General features: G+C 41.5%; 1 protein-coding gene across 2 annotated transcripts in view; it reads left to right on the plus strand.

Annotated features, from left to right (window-relative positions):
* The first annotated feature begins 2622 nt into the window (after positions 1-2622).
* The window catches only part of neurl1aa (neuralized E3 ubiquitin protein ligase 1Aa), a 45323-nt gene continuing 29814 nt past the window's right edge, over positions 2623-18131 (plus strand). The window contains exon 1 of one of the 2 annotated variants that reach the window (XM_029152372.3): positions 2623-2853. In XM_029152372.3, coding sequence (XP_029008205.1) covers positions 2772-2853 — 82 coding nt within the window. In that variant the 5' untranslated portion in view covers positions 2623-2771. Of the gene's footprint in view, positions 2854-17297; positions 17439-18131 lie in introns of those variants that run through there. The other variant, XM_029152373.3, reaches the window with a different exon arrangement.

Below are 18131 nucleotides of genomic sequence, written 5' to 3' on the forward strand. Positions count from 1 at the left end.
ACACAAAGTCTGAAAGATGTCCTCAAGCAATGTTAGGGCTGGTCGAGACTTAATAACTCATCAAAGTTGAGGATTTGAATTAAAAAAGAAGTGAGCTCACCAGACTGATGAGGCTGCTGCTACTGAGCAGGTAGTCCCTGTATATGATGGACTGGTGACCTGTCCAGTGTCTACTCTCTACTCGCCTGATCGACAGCTGGCATAGATTCCAGTTGGACTAAGGGTTAGAAAGTATAGGTTCACGACAAAGGTTATCTACCTGCTTCAGCTCATTGTCACAACTCTTCACCAGTTCATTAGGTTTGAAGTCATAGAACATCACTATGATGGGTTGTGGATGCTGGCCATTCTTCTGCCAATACAGTGGGTGTGATGAGAAAAACAACTCGTCCAATATTTTGCTGACCTGAAGATCTTCAGTATTTTCTTTCATTTTCATGTCTTCTGGGAGGAACTGTACAGGTCCTCTGACAGCCTTCATCTTAACAGTCAAGGAGACGACCTGCTGCTGGCTGAATGACTGAGGCAAAGAGGGAGCCTAAAAAGGTTTGTGAATGCGGAATAAGCAGGGATCCAAACATCCCAATCTGTGTTCGATCAGTCGAGGACACTCGATCAATCGGAGTGTCTTGTTGGAATGAGTAGTCATGCAGATTCTCCAGAGCAGTCAAATAATATGCGCTTACATCGCATACAGTACTCAGCTGAATGGGAAGTACTGTAAGACTGCAATCAAAGCGAACAACCTGTCTGTTATCAGGTTATCAGGTAAATACAATGTACTGTTTGTAGGTTGTAGGTCCAGATGATGTTATAGGTAACAACTATGACGACATGATAGTCGCTAAAACAAACAATTCATTGTTTATTAGTTATGATTCATTAAACTGGATTAAATATCATAGAATGCTTTGAAAATACATAAATTACTGGTGCTTCTTTCCACTATACAAGTGTAGAGTCGTAGCTGCTTCCTCAGTCATGCCCACTTTCACTTCTTTCCACTAGTCACATATTACTTCGTCATATTGTCCAAGGCCTGCATTCACACACAGACATCATTATGACATGGACATCTGTCAATCGTTTTTCCTGAGAATACTTATTCTTAATTATCAGTCTTAGATTTAGTTTCTCTTCAAATGCCTTTGTACACTACAGATGCTACATACTCCAGTACAGCAGGTGACGGCAGCACCTGTCACATTTTTTAACATTGCTCAGCCTCACATTGGTCCAGGTGAGGCGGGTAGTGAACAGGTAGTGAATTAACTTTACTAGGTGGTGTAGTGGTTATTGCACCATTGCCTCAGACCTGGGTCCCGCTGCTCTCGTTTCCTCCAAATTCATAGGTTGACTGAGGATTCTAAATTGGCCGTAGGTCTTGTGTTACTCTGTCTATATATCTGGCAACCTGCCCAGGGTCTAGGCTGATTGAAAAAAGATAGCTTTGTGTAATGTTTATCGGAGTTTTTGCCTAAGAAGAGTAAAAAGAATCTTCAGATTGCTGTCATGCTCTGTTTGCAATGATGCTGATTTTTGTCCAAGAAGAACAACTTTGTTTATTTGTTCTGGAAACTCACAAGGCTTTTGAAGGAGAACCTTGTTTTCTTATAAAGGATCTGGAGTAGAAAGTTTTCTTATTTCTGTTTAAACAGTTGGTTTGTATTGGAGAACTTTGTGTTACATCTATGTGCTCTGATGTGGTTGTTCCCAGCATGCCCTGCTCTCCATGTCAAGCCATGAAGCTACATCCACTATGTATTTCTATATTATTTTAACAAGCTATTTCTCAAAGTATTTTTTGAGGGAGTTTCATGTTCTGCCCCTCACCTTTTTATCAGTTTTCTGAATACCTGTAGTTCTCTATTCAAAAGCCTTCCCACCAAATTGAAGTGGGAAAACTATACTCTATAGTTTGTAGAATAGTTACCTGCTACCCTAAAACAGGAATTGTATTTATGTGTTTATTGATGTATTGAGTTAACACTGCAACTCAACCATAAAATAAAATATGCATGTTTATCTTTTTTATTTTGTGTTGTAAGTTTTTGTTGTATTTCCATAATAGGATCTATCAAAGTCCATCCACTTATTAAACATGATAAAAATAAAAAGGGAATAATTCCACATTTATGTTCCCATTTGGATGTTTTTTTTCCCCCATTACAATAAATTAAATTATATTTATCTTTACGTGTGATCTAGGTCAAAGTGTGTCCAAAGCAGCAGTTGTCTTTGTTGTGTTGTGGTTTATTGTTGATTTACACTAGATGGCAGCTTCAGACAGTCCACATACAATCAAAGGTGTTTATATCCATGCGTGCGTTTGGTTTTAACAAACTGCATTTTTACGATGAATGCAGCCTAAACTGACGTCACTGTCTAACCGTTTCTCGTGTTGCCTTAATAACAACTGAACAAAAACACTGTTCCTTTTTTTACTAAACGACCTTATAAAACAGTTTCGTGTGTTGTCTGGGAAACGCCTGCAGCTCAGAGAAGAGGATTAATTCCGGCGCTGATGAAAAGCCAAACGCTCCGTCCAGGACTCAACCTCCTCACATTGTCGCTGCACTCCACACACCCACAGCAGCGCCTGCTGCCCGGTTCCTCTTCCGCTGTGGACTTAGAAGATGAGAGGACGTCATTATTAAACAAAATCGACTTGTTCACGCGGTGTCTATTGCGGCCGAGTGTTCATTTATCCACTACTAGAAAAAGTAAACTGCGCGAACCGCGGTGAATTATTCTGAAGTACAGTATTTGTCATGGGCAATAATGTGTCGGGTTTATCAACACTGCAAAGAGGACAACAGCGGGGCTTTCAGAGACTTCAAACCTCTCAGAAAGGTCAGTAACCCTACAAATATCACCGGTAACGCGATCCGACAGCGATCGTTGAAGTGTTGTGTGGTCCGGTGGTGCTGAAGAACAGCTCCCGGGCCGAGAGGGCGGGGCTGCTGCGCGTTTGCTCCACTTGGCACATGGAGACGTTGGGAGCGAATTGAAACGAGTCGAGTGAACACGTGAACGCGATGAATGAAGTGGAAGCTTATATGTAGTGTTTTGTGCCTGTCGACAAGAAGCCCGCATACGTTTACCTGCTTCTTGTCTGGCCTGTACAGACACAGATAAAGGATTTTTGGAAAGTCAGATATTTGGGTGAGAAAAAAAAAAACACTGATCTAACTCTGAATAACCACAACACTAGCCCAACTATTGTACAGTAGGAGTGCAGCAATATTTATATGAGCCAGAATCAGACAAGAAGCATTGTTTCTTTCTCACTGGAAAGAAACAATGCAAATCTACATTTGCATAATTTGACTCTTTAAAGCACAAAAACACTCAATAGTGTCTAATCTGACTCTCTGGTCTGATTTCTATGTAAAAACATTCACCCTCTCCTGTCCTGATCCCACTGTTACATGGGGATTACAGAAGCAGCGAAAATGTTTTAAAATGGAGCTTTCACTGGGATTAGGTGCACTGTTTGCCATTTCACATCCTCGTTCTGTATCTCCAGCACGCCCTGTTAAGGCACACAGCTATTTTCACATCACAAGAACACAGGCGTAGAACAAGTGAGTCAGGCAGAGAGAAGCAACACGGCGCATGAGAGAAGAGGGGATGTTATTTAGCCACGTTTCCCTGACAACCATCCATAACATGTGCAACAGTTCCCATGGTGATGGTTTCCAGAGTGTGTTAACAGCAGGAGATGACGGCTGATTGGGACGAGGTCCAGACAACACGGGTGCACGGTGATGAAAGGACAGTTTGTGCTGCCGTGCATCCTGGTTTATTAGGTGGGCGCACGCATGGCGCGGCGGTGATTGGACGGATGATGGAACAGAGGTATCTGCAGATCAGTGCTCGCAAAGACCGTAATGAATGCGTTCGATCAGTGTTATGTCATCCCCATAAACACAAGCAAAACACAACTAAACCTCCTCTCAAAGAAACTTTCTCTTTCTCACTACATTAATTCGCTTTCAGATACATTAATTGGGTTTATTTTAGCTCTGCTGACTCAGCATTGAGCACCCAAGATTGTGTTTAGGAGGAGTTTGCTGCTGGGTGGATAATTGAACGACATTGAACCTGCTTGAGTAACTACACACCGAAGCCTCGGGAAAGAAATAATGTAGTAATAATATCTACTTGTACTGCTGCTATGGAGATTTATCTTCTCATGTAGGTGCAGGAAATGTGGGCTTCACGTGTGCAGTCAGTGCCACTTGTTGGCGTAAGTAATCGCTGTGTGAACAGTCAGCCTACTTTTGGCCTGGTCCTACTCCTCTGAAGCTGCAGGCATAATAAAGACACAGTATAAGAGAATTTCCATTATTTCCTAGGGCAAATGGTGGGTGTCTGGTGGTGTAGAGTGGTATCCACACCTCCAGGTAAAACATAAAAAAAATGGCGTTAAGAGCGTCTGTGCCAGCAGCTACAGACTGCTCAGAAGAACATCCATTGGTGTTTGTCCCGGAGGTTCAACTCAGTAGCAACTGGACTTGCCAGAACTAAAAGTCCAGTTGTGACTGAATATCACCTCTGAGATGAATATGACCTGGAGAAATGAGAATCTTCACAGACACTCTGGTGCATAAAATGTCTGGGGAATGTCCACCAAAGCATTCAGGCTATGAGAATTCTGCAAACTCCAGACCCAGAGTAATACTGTCCTCCTGGCGGTTGGTCCATAAAGGCTGAGTGTGACATGATGAGAGGGTTTAGTGCTCCGGCATACAAAACTCAAAGTAAATGAGACATAGTTCAGTGTCGTATCCTGTCTTATCATCGCAGCCATGTTTAGATCATGTGAACATGTTACAGTATGTGGGATACGTTGGATGCTTCTTTGTTGTGTGTCAGAGCAGCAGCATGCAGACAAGAGTGATCCTCAGGGGAGCGGCATCATCAAACGTACGTGAACACAGTGTTCAGACTCAGCCACTGACACAAACATCATGTCAGCAGCCGTGTTCGCGCTGAGTGCATGCAGATAAACAAGGAAGCCTTAGACAAACAAATACGAAACACAAGTGTGTCTCACTGGAAAGAGACAATGCAAATCACATGGAGTGTGAATCGTTAGATTTTTGTCGCTAGTTTAGTGTAGTGTTTTTGTTCATGAGGTGATGAATGGCTGCAGTCACAGAAAGAGGGATGTTAACATAAAGTGTGATACATACAGTAAAGGTGAAAAGAGAACTGGACAGTCTATGAGTGGCAGTTGTAACACTGTAAATGTAAAGGCAAAGTAGGGCAGATGCTTTTCTTGACGAGACATGTTTGTGGAGCGTACGGTAGATCCTTCACTTACACAACCTTTAATTTGAATACCTGTCCATCCAGACAAACCAGATACAGGTTTGTCAGTATGCTGACAGAGACTCATCGTGTCTGCGTTCAGCTTACAGCTGCATCACTTCCTATTTTAATATTGGCAATGGGTTGAGTAAATACACATGATGTGAAAGGGGTCACCTTACCTTTGTTGACAAATCCCCACAGAAATGAACTCAGCAGTTGCCCCCAGCTTTATAGGAAATAGTCAAATAGTCTGTCCCATGCGCGTTTCACGCTGCCTTGAACCTATTGAGGCCAAACATTTGGAGGCACAGAAATTATGAAATTACACTACACTTATACACACACACACACACACACACACACACACACACACACACACACCTAGATACATACATACATACCTAAATTGGTTGGACGCGTAATGACAATCGTGACTTTGAACTTGATACTGAATTGGACTGGATGTGGAAAAAGACAGCCTCATAGGAAGCCTTCATGAGGAATGCAACATGGTCATCCCGAGGACACAGCCCCTGAGGAGATAAGCTCAGAAGAAGTGGAATCCATGGAAAGGGCAGATCGACCTAAGCAGGAAGAAGAGAAACAGCAAGTGAGAGGAATTGCTGTGAGGAAAATCGGCTGCCTGTCACCAAAGTCGAAAACATCAACAGCAAAGAATAAGGAAGAGGAAAAATAGGAAAAAGATGAACCTGTGCAAACAAGCAGCCAGAAAAAGCTGGAGGTGGATTTTAACCAGAGTAAGAATGCAATTATAATCACTCTGGATGCATGACTTTACACTAAAAGCAGCCAACGATGAGGCCTATAAGGCTCAAGTGCTCTATTCACTTGTCACGGTATTGCCTCTGTGCCCACTGCTTAGACTCCAATCAGCGCCTACACAGACCAGAAGGTAACCTAACGCTAGCTTCCTCCTTATTGTAGTAGTTGTTGTGGTTGCTGGAATAGTTTTTGGTGATGCTTTGACCACACAGGAGGTGAGAAGTTAATTTAGGGTCTAGATTTACCGACAGGAGCCTTCATCTCATGATTCTGGCTTAATTGCACACAATGCCTACTTAGTTTTTGTAAACTACGTAAATACGATTATTCTCACAAAAAGCTGGATCCTGTGAGAAGAGGTGAGCGAACCCCTGTACTAGTTATCGTCTTGGTGAATATGAAATGACGACAATACACAGTTAATGAACAAACTTGTTTACAACAAACTTTTGGTGGACTTATTAAAACTTTGTCCACTATTCTCAGAAAATCTTTTTCTTTTAAAATGTAATCTGTAAGTGTGATTCCGTGTGGTGTCATATTGATTGATCATCAATTGAATGATCATGAATCATGAATCCCTCATGAATTTATTTAGGTACAACATCACAACAACATATAATAGCAGCAGTATAGCAACAGTATAACATACTTAGCCTTCAACTGGTTGATATTTTACAAGGAAATTAATGAGCTTCAGAGAGCGAGGGAACAAATGAGTCTAGGAGTCATCTGAACTCAGGACGAAGCCTAATCACAACTAAGTGTACTTACTCTTCAGGGAGCGGTTATTAAATGTAATTTTCTGTATTTGCTTTTTAATTAGATCCCCTTAGACCATAGTTTAGTTACTGCACATCTGAGTGGAGTCAGAGCTAGACAAAACACTAACACCCCCAGGAACATGACTGCAAGGGTTTCCTTGACATATAAGTGCCTTGTTTTGTCACGTGACGGCTGACCCCACTTATGCAACGTGGCACCGGTGGCACAGCTGCTTGCCTGGAGTGTTTCTGAACATCCAAAACACCTGCCTGGATAAGAAATGCAAATACGGAGAAATAATACAGGCGCACTGTTCCTCCTGGGAGGATTCAAGCTCCGGAAGCACAGCAGGGCAGCGTTTACACTATCTGAACATTTCTTTATAAAGATAAAAGACTATTATAGCAGTGGGTTGTTTTTTCTAGCTCAGGTTCACTTACACTATATAGAACAACTCAAAAGACAAAGACAAAACTGTTACTAATGCAGAAGAGGACCTCACTGACAGTGATGAATTGCCTTGTATCATACTCTATTGTAGTCATGCTCAAATGATTCACTGCATGTCTTAAACAATGAGACACTGTAAATGCATGGATGAGCTACAGGGTTGTTATCATTATGATTAGCATACAGTACCTGTCTTTGCATTGTTGTACAGTAATAAGCGGCAAGTAAGGAGCTAATCTACCCACCCATGTACTGACACATAAAAGGAAGGAGTGAGGTGAATGCATTTTGTCTTAAATCATGACCGTGTGGTGTTTGTTCTATGAGGCCACCAGTTAACTAGTTGATAGATTGCAAGATTTGCAAAGACAGTTTTTTATTTAAGTCATTAAATAATTTATTTTTCTCCTGTGAGCAATGCTGGATTCTGACATCTATACAGATCACCAGAGGACGTTAACTATTTTCTGTCCAATAATAGTAAAGTTGAAGATTAAAAGCATACAAATAAATGTGGCATAGATTTTTTTTGCAGTCACTGAGCATCTGCCTTGACTGTTGTTAATTACAGTCATTAGATTAGGTAGCAAATTATACTGTTTATGCTCTCAAAACATCTAAAAATGTGAGGAATTTAAGTTTCATATTTAGTTGTCTGTTTTTGGTTGTTTAATTTAGTGAATCTACATATATTGTATATTTATCTTTGTTCTCAAATTAAGATGCCTCAGTCACCATTCCAAAATCACTGCACCACCTTGTCCAACATTTTTACTTTTCTCTTCAGTAGAGTTCTCATTGTAGAGCCTGACTGTAAAAGAACCAAGCTGCAGCATCATTAGGATGAGATGGCAATAGACCTGATGAAAACAAACATCTGATTCTGATCTGCTCTCGGATTCGCTGATGATGTAGGTTGATATTACAACCAGATGTGCAGGGATATCGATCAGAACATTGTGCACCAGGCAGAGGTTTCTCCATCCCAAGCATTTAAACATACATGTTGCTTTGGCAGGAACCACGCTTCAGTTTCCTCCCATCTCCTACCAATCTAAACCAGTGATGTTGTGCATGATTATACAGTGTGTTCATGTACACAATTATGTGTCATGAGAACGTAAAACTACCATCCACTCAGTAGCATTGTGTTAGTCATGCAAACCATGTCATCTTCTCTCTCTTCTGCTTCACGCTATTACTGAAAATAGCAGCAGCTGCTCGACATCACAGCTCAACTTAGAGCTGCCAACTAGTGTTTGACAGTGTAATTGCAAAGCGAAGCAGGAATAAGTATAAACGCTTACAGTGAAGTGGGGTCTTGTTAGACTCAAATGCCGGCTTTGCCAACAATATGGCTCAAAGGGACAATTTTGGAACCACTATGCAAGAATCACGCTGTTCTCATAAATCACAATAGTACGATAACAAATAGGTTTAGGTCCAAAAGCAAGAAGAATCAAGAAGTAAGAGTTTTCAAACATTTTTTGAACCAAGAACAAAAAAAAATCACAGCAAGGCAGTTAGTACAAGAAAACTACATTTAGGGAAACTTAAAGCATAAAGCACTGCATGGAGCAGGCGCTAACTGATTACAAATAATGAAAAGATGACAAAAAATCATTGCAAGGCAGGTGAAGACTAATGGGGGGGAGGGGAGGGTTGGGCTGTAGCAGAACCGTTGAAACACATCTGTCTCATCCCATAAAAAAGGTGATAAACAGTTTTGTTTGTATCTTTACAACGATCACAAACAGTGTTAACGTAAAACCGGTTAAGGGCCCTAGCGCTGGGAAAACCCCAAAGAGGCAGTTACAAATCACCAAACTCCATCTTCACTGCTGTGGGTGTTGTCAGTCAGTTATGGCATTAAAAACATTTTAATTTCTCACATGATTTGCGTGTTTATCTCAATCAAGCCTGAGTCCTCTCATTTTCTGTGGTCGCACAAAAGGAGCGGGCTGCTATTCACACACACATGCACACGTGCCCATACAAAGAGGGATTTCCCCTCATCCCGCTGCTCCGCGGAGCGGCGCCGGTGTTAAGTGTGGGATAATCTGTGCGCTGCGCCACGGTCCATGTGAGGAAGGGATTACATATTTATTTGGGGAGTTTTCATTCCGCCTTCCCCATCTGTCACCAACTGTGCGGACGAGCTTTACAGTGCAGCGTTAGCACAATAATGGCTGTGAGAGGCTCATTGGGCATCACTTAGAGAGTACAGACGTAATCTTAAACTTAGCAGTAACTGTGCCACTTGCTGGCGACTTTGTTTGGCACTGAACCAGTGTCCAGTGTCCTTGATTATCATGATGATTTAGAGTTCAACTGTTCCACGTAGTTTACAACCACAAGTTACTCCTTATACTGTGGATGACCTGTGTACGTTGTCATGTCTGTTTAGTAGCAGATAACGTGGTGATGATAGCATTAAGTTCATTCACCATAACTGAGCTTAGCATGTTGTCACTATTCTTCTATTTGTCAATGATGAACATTAGTATCTGATTGTCCAGTCCACCTTCTCAACACTTTACTAGGATGGGATGAGGGTCTACGTACTGTAGCATCCAGCCCTATTTATATGATCAATCATTATCATTGCTTCAATTTCTATACTGTGTTGAACTGATGTGTGAAGGCCCTACACTGATTGTGTATCTGATTGTAGTCTGGGTGGAAACATTACCCTTAATATGTACAGTGAGGTGATTGGGTTGTGATGAGGACATAAGGAGAACTTTGTGACCCTTTCATTTTAAAATCATGTAACTAATCAGGATAGACTTTTGGCTGAGTGAGGGAGTGGGGCTTTATTAAGTGTTTAGTGAGGAAGGTTGACCATGATTCTGGTGGCTCTAAACGCAAGATTCCTTCAACTTTATTATGTGCATGTATTGTATTTAGTTGAAGTAAAAACTTTTTCTTGATCTATTTTTAGGAGATTTGTGATGTGACTGAGAACTTAGACTTGAGTACTTAGGTCTCTGTCAGACCTTAACTTAGCTTAACCCCTGGCTACAGCACAGGATAAGCTCATTTACAAACTGTTTTAAGTGCTGCCACTACATTTATAGGTGTCAGTGATTCAGTGTAATTCAGTGATCTCAGCTGCCATGTTGCCTGCAGACAGAGGCATTTATAAGCATCTCTCTTAAACACCTTCATATTCATTTTGATGTGTCTTATTTCTTTCTAAAAAAATGACTTGTCCTAAATTTTACATTGTATTAATAGTAATAGGACAAAAAATTGTTGTGTTATACTGTAGCTACTAACTGTTTATCCTGTAAACATATTACTTATTTGTGACTGCACGACGCACATGATCTGAAACTGATGAGGAAATTTATTAAATTACTATATGTGGAAAATTTGTTAGACTGATGTTAAATGGAATTTTATCAGTGCAACCCAAGGATCTAACAGGGAGTATTGTTATAATTTTACAAATTTAAGAGCAATTGGTTTAATTAAGTGAAATAAGTAATCACAACAAAAATTGAAGTTGATAAAACTAGAAAATCAATTAATGAGACCCATATTACAATAGTGGTATTATCAGGTTAATCTTAGTCGCTAATAAATATTTTATATAATAATAAATACTAATAATACATTTGTTTAAAGCAGTCATCAGATAGCTTAAATGGAACTGCAGTAACTCTTCCAGTTTCACAGTGCACTATTAGCATTATATTATTATTGTGAACAAAGAAAGCCCTTCACATACACTGTACCTGTAAATCCTTGAAAACTGTAACATCAGACAGACTTGACCCTAAGCACACCCGTGATGTAGTACTGCTGTTTAAAGAAAAAGCTGCAAGCAAGAGGGCTACTTCATCCTTAGTGTCTCATGACTGTCCCAGAAGGTCTTATTAAACACCACAAGGCTGTGAACACAGCAGTAGCTTTCTGTTGCTCTCAAATCCTAATCCATCCAGCTCAACTACTGACCTTTTCACTGTTTCACTGACCAACTTTGATCCAGTTGTATTTTAAGACACAGCCATGCAAAACTAAACTCGTATTTTCATTGGTACATTTATCTGATGCATTGCAACAGCATTATTCCTGTAAGTGACATCATGTCTTGGATGGAAGAAGTAGAAATGTAAGAAAGAATGAAAACAAAATGTATTGTTATTCTGTGGCTCGCTACAGGGAACCTCTGGAGAGCGTCCAGTTATTCCTGTTTCTGTTTGGTTTGCACTTACACAGACAAATGTTAATAACAGGAAGCCCATTACTTTGCACAGTGAACCTCAGACAAACATTTTGACATTTTTGACCAATCTGAAGAAATCCCTTCAAGCTGTTTTTAAGATCTGAAGATCACACATAGATAGAATTCTGCTACATCCAGTAATTTATGTTGAATGAGCCATAAACACACGGCCATTAGGATCGAGGGTTACTTGGAGTCGCTCCAGATGATTCAGTCTCCCCACAAAACCTTTCCAACGCCTGCTGATTTTTTGAAAGAGCACCATTATTCCAACAAACACATGAACCTAACATGGTGTTTACTATGTATAGCACCCATTTAACAAATCCTAACAAATGCATCAGTTTCCTGTTCCTCATAATTCCTTACGCCCGAGGCCACTGGATCCCAGCTGAATCCTGTGACTTTCTTGCCTTTTACTTTTCTATATTTTTTAATCGGTCTTAGAGCAGAGCCTGAAACCTCTTGGTGTGTTTTTCTGTTTTGATGGAGAAGCGCTGCTCTTCAGGACTGAGCTATGGGGACGTGAGGAAACAATGCCTGGAAATCGGTACATCATTCTCTGTTATGGTCCCAAATGAGAGCAGGGACAGATTACCCCCAGGCAATGTCTTTAGTGGCCTCTCCTGTGTCTAATTAAAATGCTGATCATTTTAGTGAATACATAAAAGCAGTTGTTGGAGGGGCTTTCATCTGGGGAGGTGCCAGCTCTATGGGACAGTTATCACACTTTCGAGAACTTAATTTCTTTTTGATCTCTTTTTAGCTTAGGCGTCCTCAAAGACCTAAACGCAGCTAAAACACCTAGAGACAGAAGACTAACAGATTTTCATGATAATACATGAGAGGAACGATAAAGTGAATGTGCTGGTATTCTGTGTTTGTGTATGAAAGTATCCTTTAGCCAAATATGACATGAGCCAGAGGGTGTCAAGAGCAATACTTTCCTCTGATTCACAGAGGGCACTGTTTGAAAGCCACTAAGTAGCAGCAGGGCCGCTGATTGATGGCACCAAAAATCCATGCAAATGCAATCACATGTTCCCCCGTGCAGCAGCTGTCCCATATTAATCCATTGTAATGAACATAAACACTCCATTGCGATTGGAATTGCAATTTAAAAGTCTCAGAGGCTGGTTTGAGGAGGAATTACAACCACATGCGTGGATGTGTTTTCCATGGCCCTACACGTTATAACACCAGCCAATCATCAGGTGTCTGCTGGGTCAGTGAGTCTCTTCGGCCCAGATTTTTTCTGAAATGCCTTGAATGTACTGTAGTAGTAATTACAGTCTTTAGCTATCAGTCAGTGTTAATACAGTAACTTCACCACAGGATGGTTGCTTTACTGGAGCCTTTCCAGTTTATTATGGTAGTATTTATGATAAGTTATATAAGGTGATGAACAATGAGAGGCCACAGAGGTGTTACTTGGTAAAGTCTATGGAAACAATTAACAGGAGTTGTGTGTCTTTAAAACGGGGCTCTGGTTTCTACAGTGTCTTCCTACTTCATGCAGGCATCTCTGTCCAGTCCAGTCAAGTCTAATACAACCAAATTCAAAATAGATTATGCTATACATTGACGTTTTGACCCATCATTTTCCTAACTGAACCCCGCATACAGTATAGAGCCAGGCCTCGGCATCTTTTAGGAGATGTTAAAGTAACACCGTCATCAGCTCAACATTTTAATCTGCACTACTGGAGTTTAAGAGCAGTTCTGCAAAACTTTCACATTCCCACCTGAGCTCAGAGCCCGATTTAACTGGCAGTACAGAGAAGCTATAGTACGTTATGTACACTGGGAAACATGTGGATCTTCTTATATTACCGGCTTCACTGATTTTCACATCCTTTCATATGCACAATGATACTCCGCCGAAACTCATCACTCGTCACAGGCACATTTTGCTGCAGCATATCAGACATGGAAATGGTATTTTCCATTCGTGAGCAGCACAGACAATGAGACATTTCTCTGCAACAATCCAGTCGAGGACCAAGCTGCTCCAAGAGATATTAAAGTGGAGTGACAGATCTAATTATCACCTACCCATTTTTTGGGCTCTAACTCTAATGAAAAGCACGGCTTTACACCAGACATCCTATGCCCTCAAACTAACTTTCACCTTTACTAATAACTAAGAGCGTCTCCTGTGCAGTGCATGCTGGGAACTCGACTCAGAGCAGACATATAGGGATTTGCAATCAGGCTGGATTTATCAAAGAAGGAGACCATATGTGCATGCTGTCTTCCACCTTGACCCTGTCTTTTTACCTTTGTTACTCATTTTATTTCACGTTACATAATCATCTAAAGTAAATTTAGCACAAACACGTACTGGCACAGCTGCCCAACTCCTCTCACCTTTGTCTAGATTATAGCCTGGATTTATTTGATGCTCCAGTTGTACTCATATTACAAGCGCTCTTGTGATGAGCCTCTAGAGGCTATGCAGAATGGGAGGTTCTGTTTGCCGTCACCCGCTGAGCAACATTATCAGACAGCTGCATGAGACCTCTCCTCTGACCTCCTTGCTGCTCTGCATCTACGTTTTCCCTTTCACTATGGCACAAACCACTTAGAAGGAGACAGCAGGCCGCCTCACGCTGTTAGCAGGATGCTCTGCTGCCCCTATGGGTTGGTGCTGTACACTCTCAGAGCTCACACTGATGCATCATATCTTCTCTTTTTGATGTCTGGCTACAAATCATGGACATGGTGGTTCCATGAACTAACAGACTGTGTGTTTTTATGTGCTTACATATGCATGCCCCTTAGACATCCGTAATTCCTTTCGAGCAGCGGTTGTCTTGGTTACCTCGGTCAGGTCTGGTTTCCAGCTGCTGTCAAATACTAAAGCATGCTGGGACATGTGGGTTGGTTAATCATGAGCCACTGTGTCAGATCTGCAGCCACATGATGGCTGACAGCAGTACTACATCCGCTTTAAAACCACCAAACATTTTTATGCAGGGACAAACAAATGTTCAAAGATGTCACTGTTAAAATAGAGACAACATACAAACTTTAGAGAACTATATGTGAGACCTCCATTGCCATCTAATTTGCATTTTATTTACATATACTGTATATACACATACAGGGACGGCATCGGACCCTTCCCTCACAGCGGGAAGGGTCCGATTCCCGGGGTCCCCGGGTGCCTTTCTGTTTGCTGTTCTCCGGCTTCCTCCCACTGTCCAAAGACATGCTTTAGGTTCATTGGTGACTCTAGATTGCTCATGTGAGTGTGCGTCACGTCTGTCTATGTGTGCAGTGTCAGAATATCAGTAGCACAGAAAACACTTGTTATTGATAACATAATATTACATCACAGAGCCACACCCACATACTGTAAGATGAAGGTATCAAAATATCTGTAGTCAAGATGAAACACTAAACATAATCGGGCTCTGAGGATAGAATGCACAAGAATTAGCGACAGTGTCCGCTGAAATTGTGTGTGGACACCTCTGCGACCTGCAGTAAACAATGTGAACAATCTCAGTATGTTATATAATGCAATTCCATGTACAGAATCTCAGTCCTGCTGAGAGGGCCTCAGGCCAAAGGAAGCTTTCTTGTGTCAAGGTTAAGTCCAAGTGTGGGGCTGTATTATTAAAACAGGAAGTAAAAGGTACTGTACAAAGGAAGGATGTTCAAGCAAAGCACCAACTTCAATCCAGTCAAGGAAATGAACTTCTCTTCAGGCCTTTCCTCTAGTGTGTGTCTGCAAGGTTGTGTTACTACCGGTCAGATGTTTCTTCCTGATGTTGATGTTTTGTTTTTTTCTTGGCCAGCATCCACTCTTCTTACAGTGACAAAACCTAGGTACATTTTAAGAGCTGTCAGACTTCGCTTTATGTTTTGAGGAAAGTCCCTAAATCAACTAAACTTAACCTAAAAATCCTGAGCCCACATTTTTATAATTAAATACATGAAACCCAGCATGTGTGCATGTCCATATGCGTGTTTGTGTGTCTTCAATGTCTCATTTAGCAAACTAAACCTCCAAATTAGAACCACATCCAAGTTGTGGTCCTAATTTTCAAGAAGGCCAGAATTTGTTATGGTTACGAAGCTGGTATCTTTAGAAGTGATGGAGAAATGTAAACATGTACTGTAAATATTATTTACTGCAGGATAATGAAACATAATTGAGTCTGTAGTGTTTTTACAGTAGTCTGGGCCGGTCCAAAGGTAACAGAGTTTGAATACAAGCATCCTTAAACATTAACTTCTTACTTAATTAAAGTTTTGGAAAATTAAATGATTGAAATATGGTCTGTTAAAGAGTAATTTGTGATGTTTCTCTGTCTCTTTAGTGATTTAGTGCAATTACATAATATGGCTTTAATTTTGTTTACAATCAACTGAGTTGGAGAAAATTGTTCACATTAACCTCTGACTTAAACCATATTTTAATGAAGACACGTTGAAAAGTCTGATGGAAGTAGAATGGTTGCTAATGCATTACTACTGGCAGTAACCTCAAACCACAAAAAGAGTGATTCAGCAAATTTTATACAACTTATCGTACAATGTCTTTAATATGGTTTAAATTGGTGACAAATTAAGTTGAAATACAGCAAAGTTCGCACTTACGGTAGAGTTGCACTCGATGAATAATAGCAATGAAATAACGTCAACAAGTGCTTCTTTTACTGATTACTACAGTCTCAAAATGATTTAACCCCTTCATGGCAACCACAGTCGTTGCTGCTACAAATATGATGCACACAGGAGCAAACACCAGTTTCTGCCAGGGTTCCTGAGGAATCTTAGCCCATTGCTTCTGAGCAATGGCTTCCAGATTCATGTGGTTGTATGAAATACTTTTGTATTGTTGGTTGCAATAGAAATCCATTCCCTGATTATTGTCCTGTTTTTAGGTCAAACTTTTAGCTTCAGCTTTCTGGCAAGATCGCAGGTCCAGAGCGCTACTAAGCCACCACTATGCCTCATTGTAGGCATAACGTTATCTTAGAAAGATATACTGTATACTTATTATATACTTGTTCTTCTTTCTTCATCATTTTCCCATTTTACTGCTTTAAATGACAGTTTCAGTTAGCAGACGTGTTCACTTTTCACTGGTACATCTCAACCTTCTAATTCAGTCTTGCATTATCTTAGGCTGCAGCTTCAGGTCCTGAGTAAGAGCAGTGTCTGTGACTCTGCTGTGAGGTCACCGCTCACATGATGACAGCCAGAGTCAAAGGTCCCATGCTTGAGGGTCTATCCTGGTTTTCCTGTCGGGCCTGAGGCACAAAAGGAAGTGAGGAAGGTGAACGAGTGAGTGCTGAGAATAAAGAACGCAGCTACTTTCTCTGTGGATCCATACTAAGCCACACTGAAGAAAAAAAACATGATATAAAACTCATTTTTATTTTAACAATAAATCCAATCTGTTTACTGTCTATATGAGCATAGTTACCAATATAACACAACAGGCAAACACGCCTATCTGAGGTTTGTCTACCCCCCCTCGCTCCATATCTTGGCAGCTCAGTGCAGCGGGGTCACCGCTGGAAGCTCCTCGGTACAGTCTCCACCTTTTATGTAAATAGCAGCGCGAGCGAGTGGGACCCGAGGCGGAGGGAGCGCTCCGTGAATGGAGAGGAGTGGAGGGGGAGTTGCCTTCACGTATTGTGTGTGTCCCTGCGCTCGCGAGCCGAGGTGTGCGTCTGCCTTGCCAGTGTTTGCGTCCGGCTCGCGGCGCACGAAGGCGATAGGCTCACCTTTGGATGCGAACGTGCAATCATGTCACGAGCGCTGCGCTCCGCGACGAGAACGTCACCGTGATCCACGCAGGCGGTAAAGGGACTCCTAAAGAATAAAGCAATGGGTGGACAGATAACGCGAAATGCCCTCTATGGTAAGACAGAAACGTGTGTGTGTGTGTTGTGTGCATTTTAAAATGTGGACTGTGTATAGGCCAGAATGAAACGGGGCTTTGTTAGCTGTGTGCTGCTGCCGCGCGTGCACTGTACGTGTTTAATTCATTGACTGCTGCTAGCTACGCCGTGTTATCGGATACCATGTCGCCACTACGGGCTGTTCTTTGATCACACTTACGTCACTCGGCTAATTAGAATAGGGGTCTCGAGGCAAGACGCGTCCGTTGATTAATGAGACGTAACGAACAAAGAACCTACGTTAATTCTCGTGAGCCGTTTGCGTTCATTTGAGCGTAGGGGCGTTGAAAGTTGTGGGATTTCCCTCCGCTCCGCTCCGTGCTGCGGTGTGGTTTCCCCTCCTGTAGAAAGGGTTCAGTGACGCTGGGCTCTGCCAGATCCATACAATGATTACTTACTGCGATAGATAGCAACCTTTTAACGTGGCACGTGGCTAAACTAATCAGTACTTTGTTTAATTGTACCCAAAGCTTGTTTTTACAACGTAAAAACGTTAAACAGACTGACTCCTGTCAGTTATTTAAAAGTAGAAGTTACTACAGTAGCTCCTACAGTACATGTAGGTTTGGGCCTTGTTGTTTTGATGCTGCTGGACACAGACAGCAACACTCCAACTGATTTTTTAGCATTGCGTGAGTAGGCTTTGCTCCAGC

Source organism: Betta splendens, chromosome 1 (assembly GCF_900634795.4).
Source record: "Betta splendens chromosome 1, fBetSpl5.4, whole genome shotgun sequence".
NCBI classification, from domain to species: Eukaryota; Metazoa; Chordata; class Actinopteri; order Anabantiformes; family Osphronemidae; genus Betta; species Betta splendens.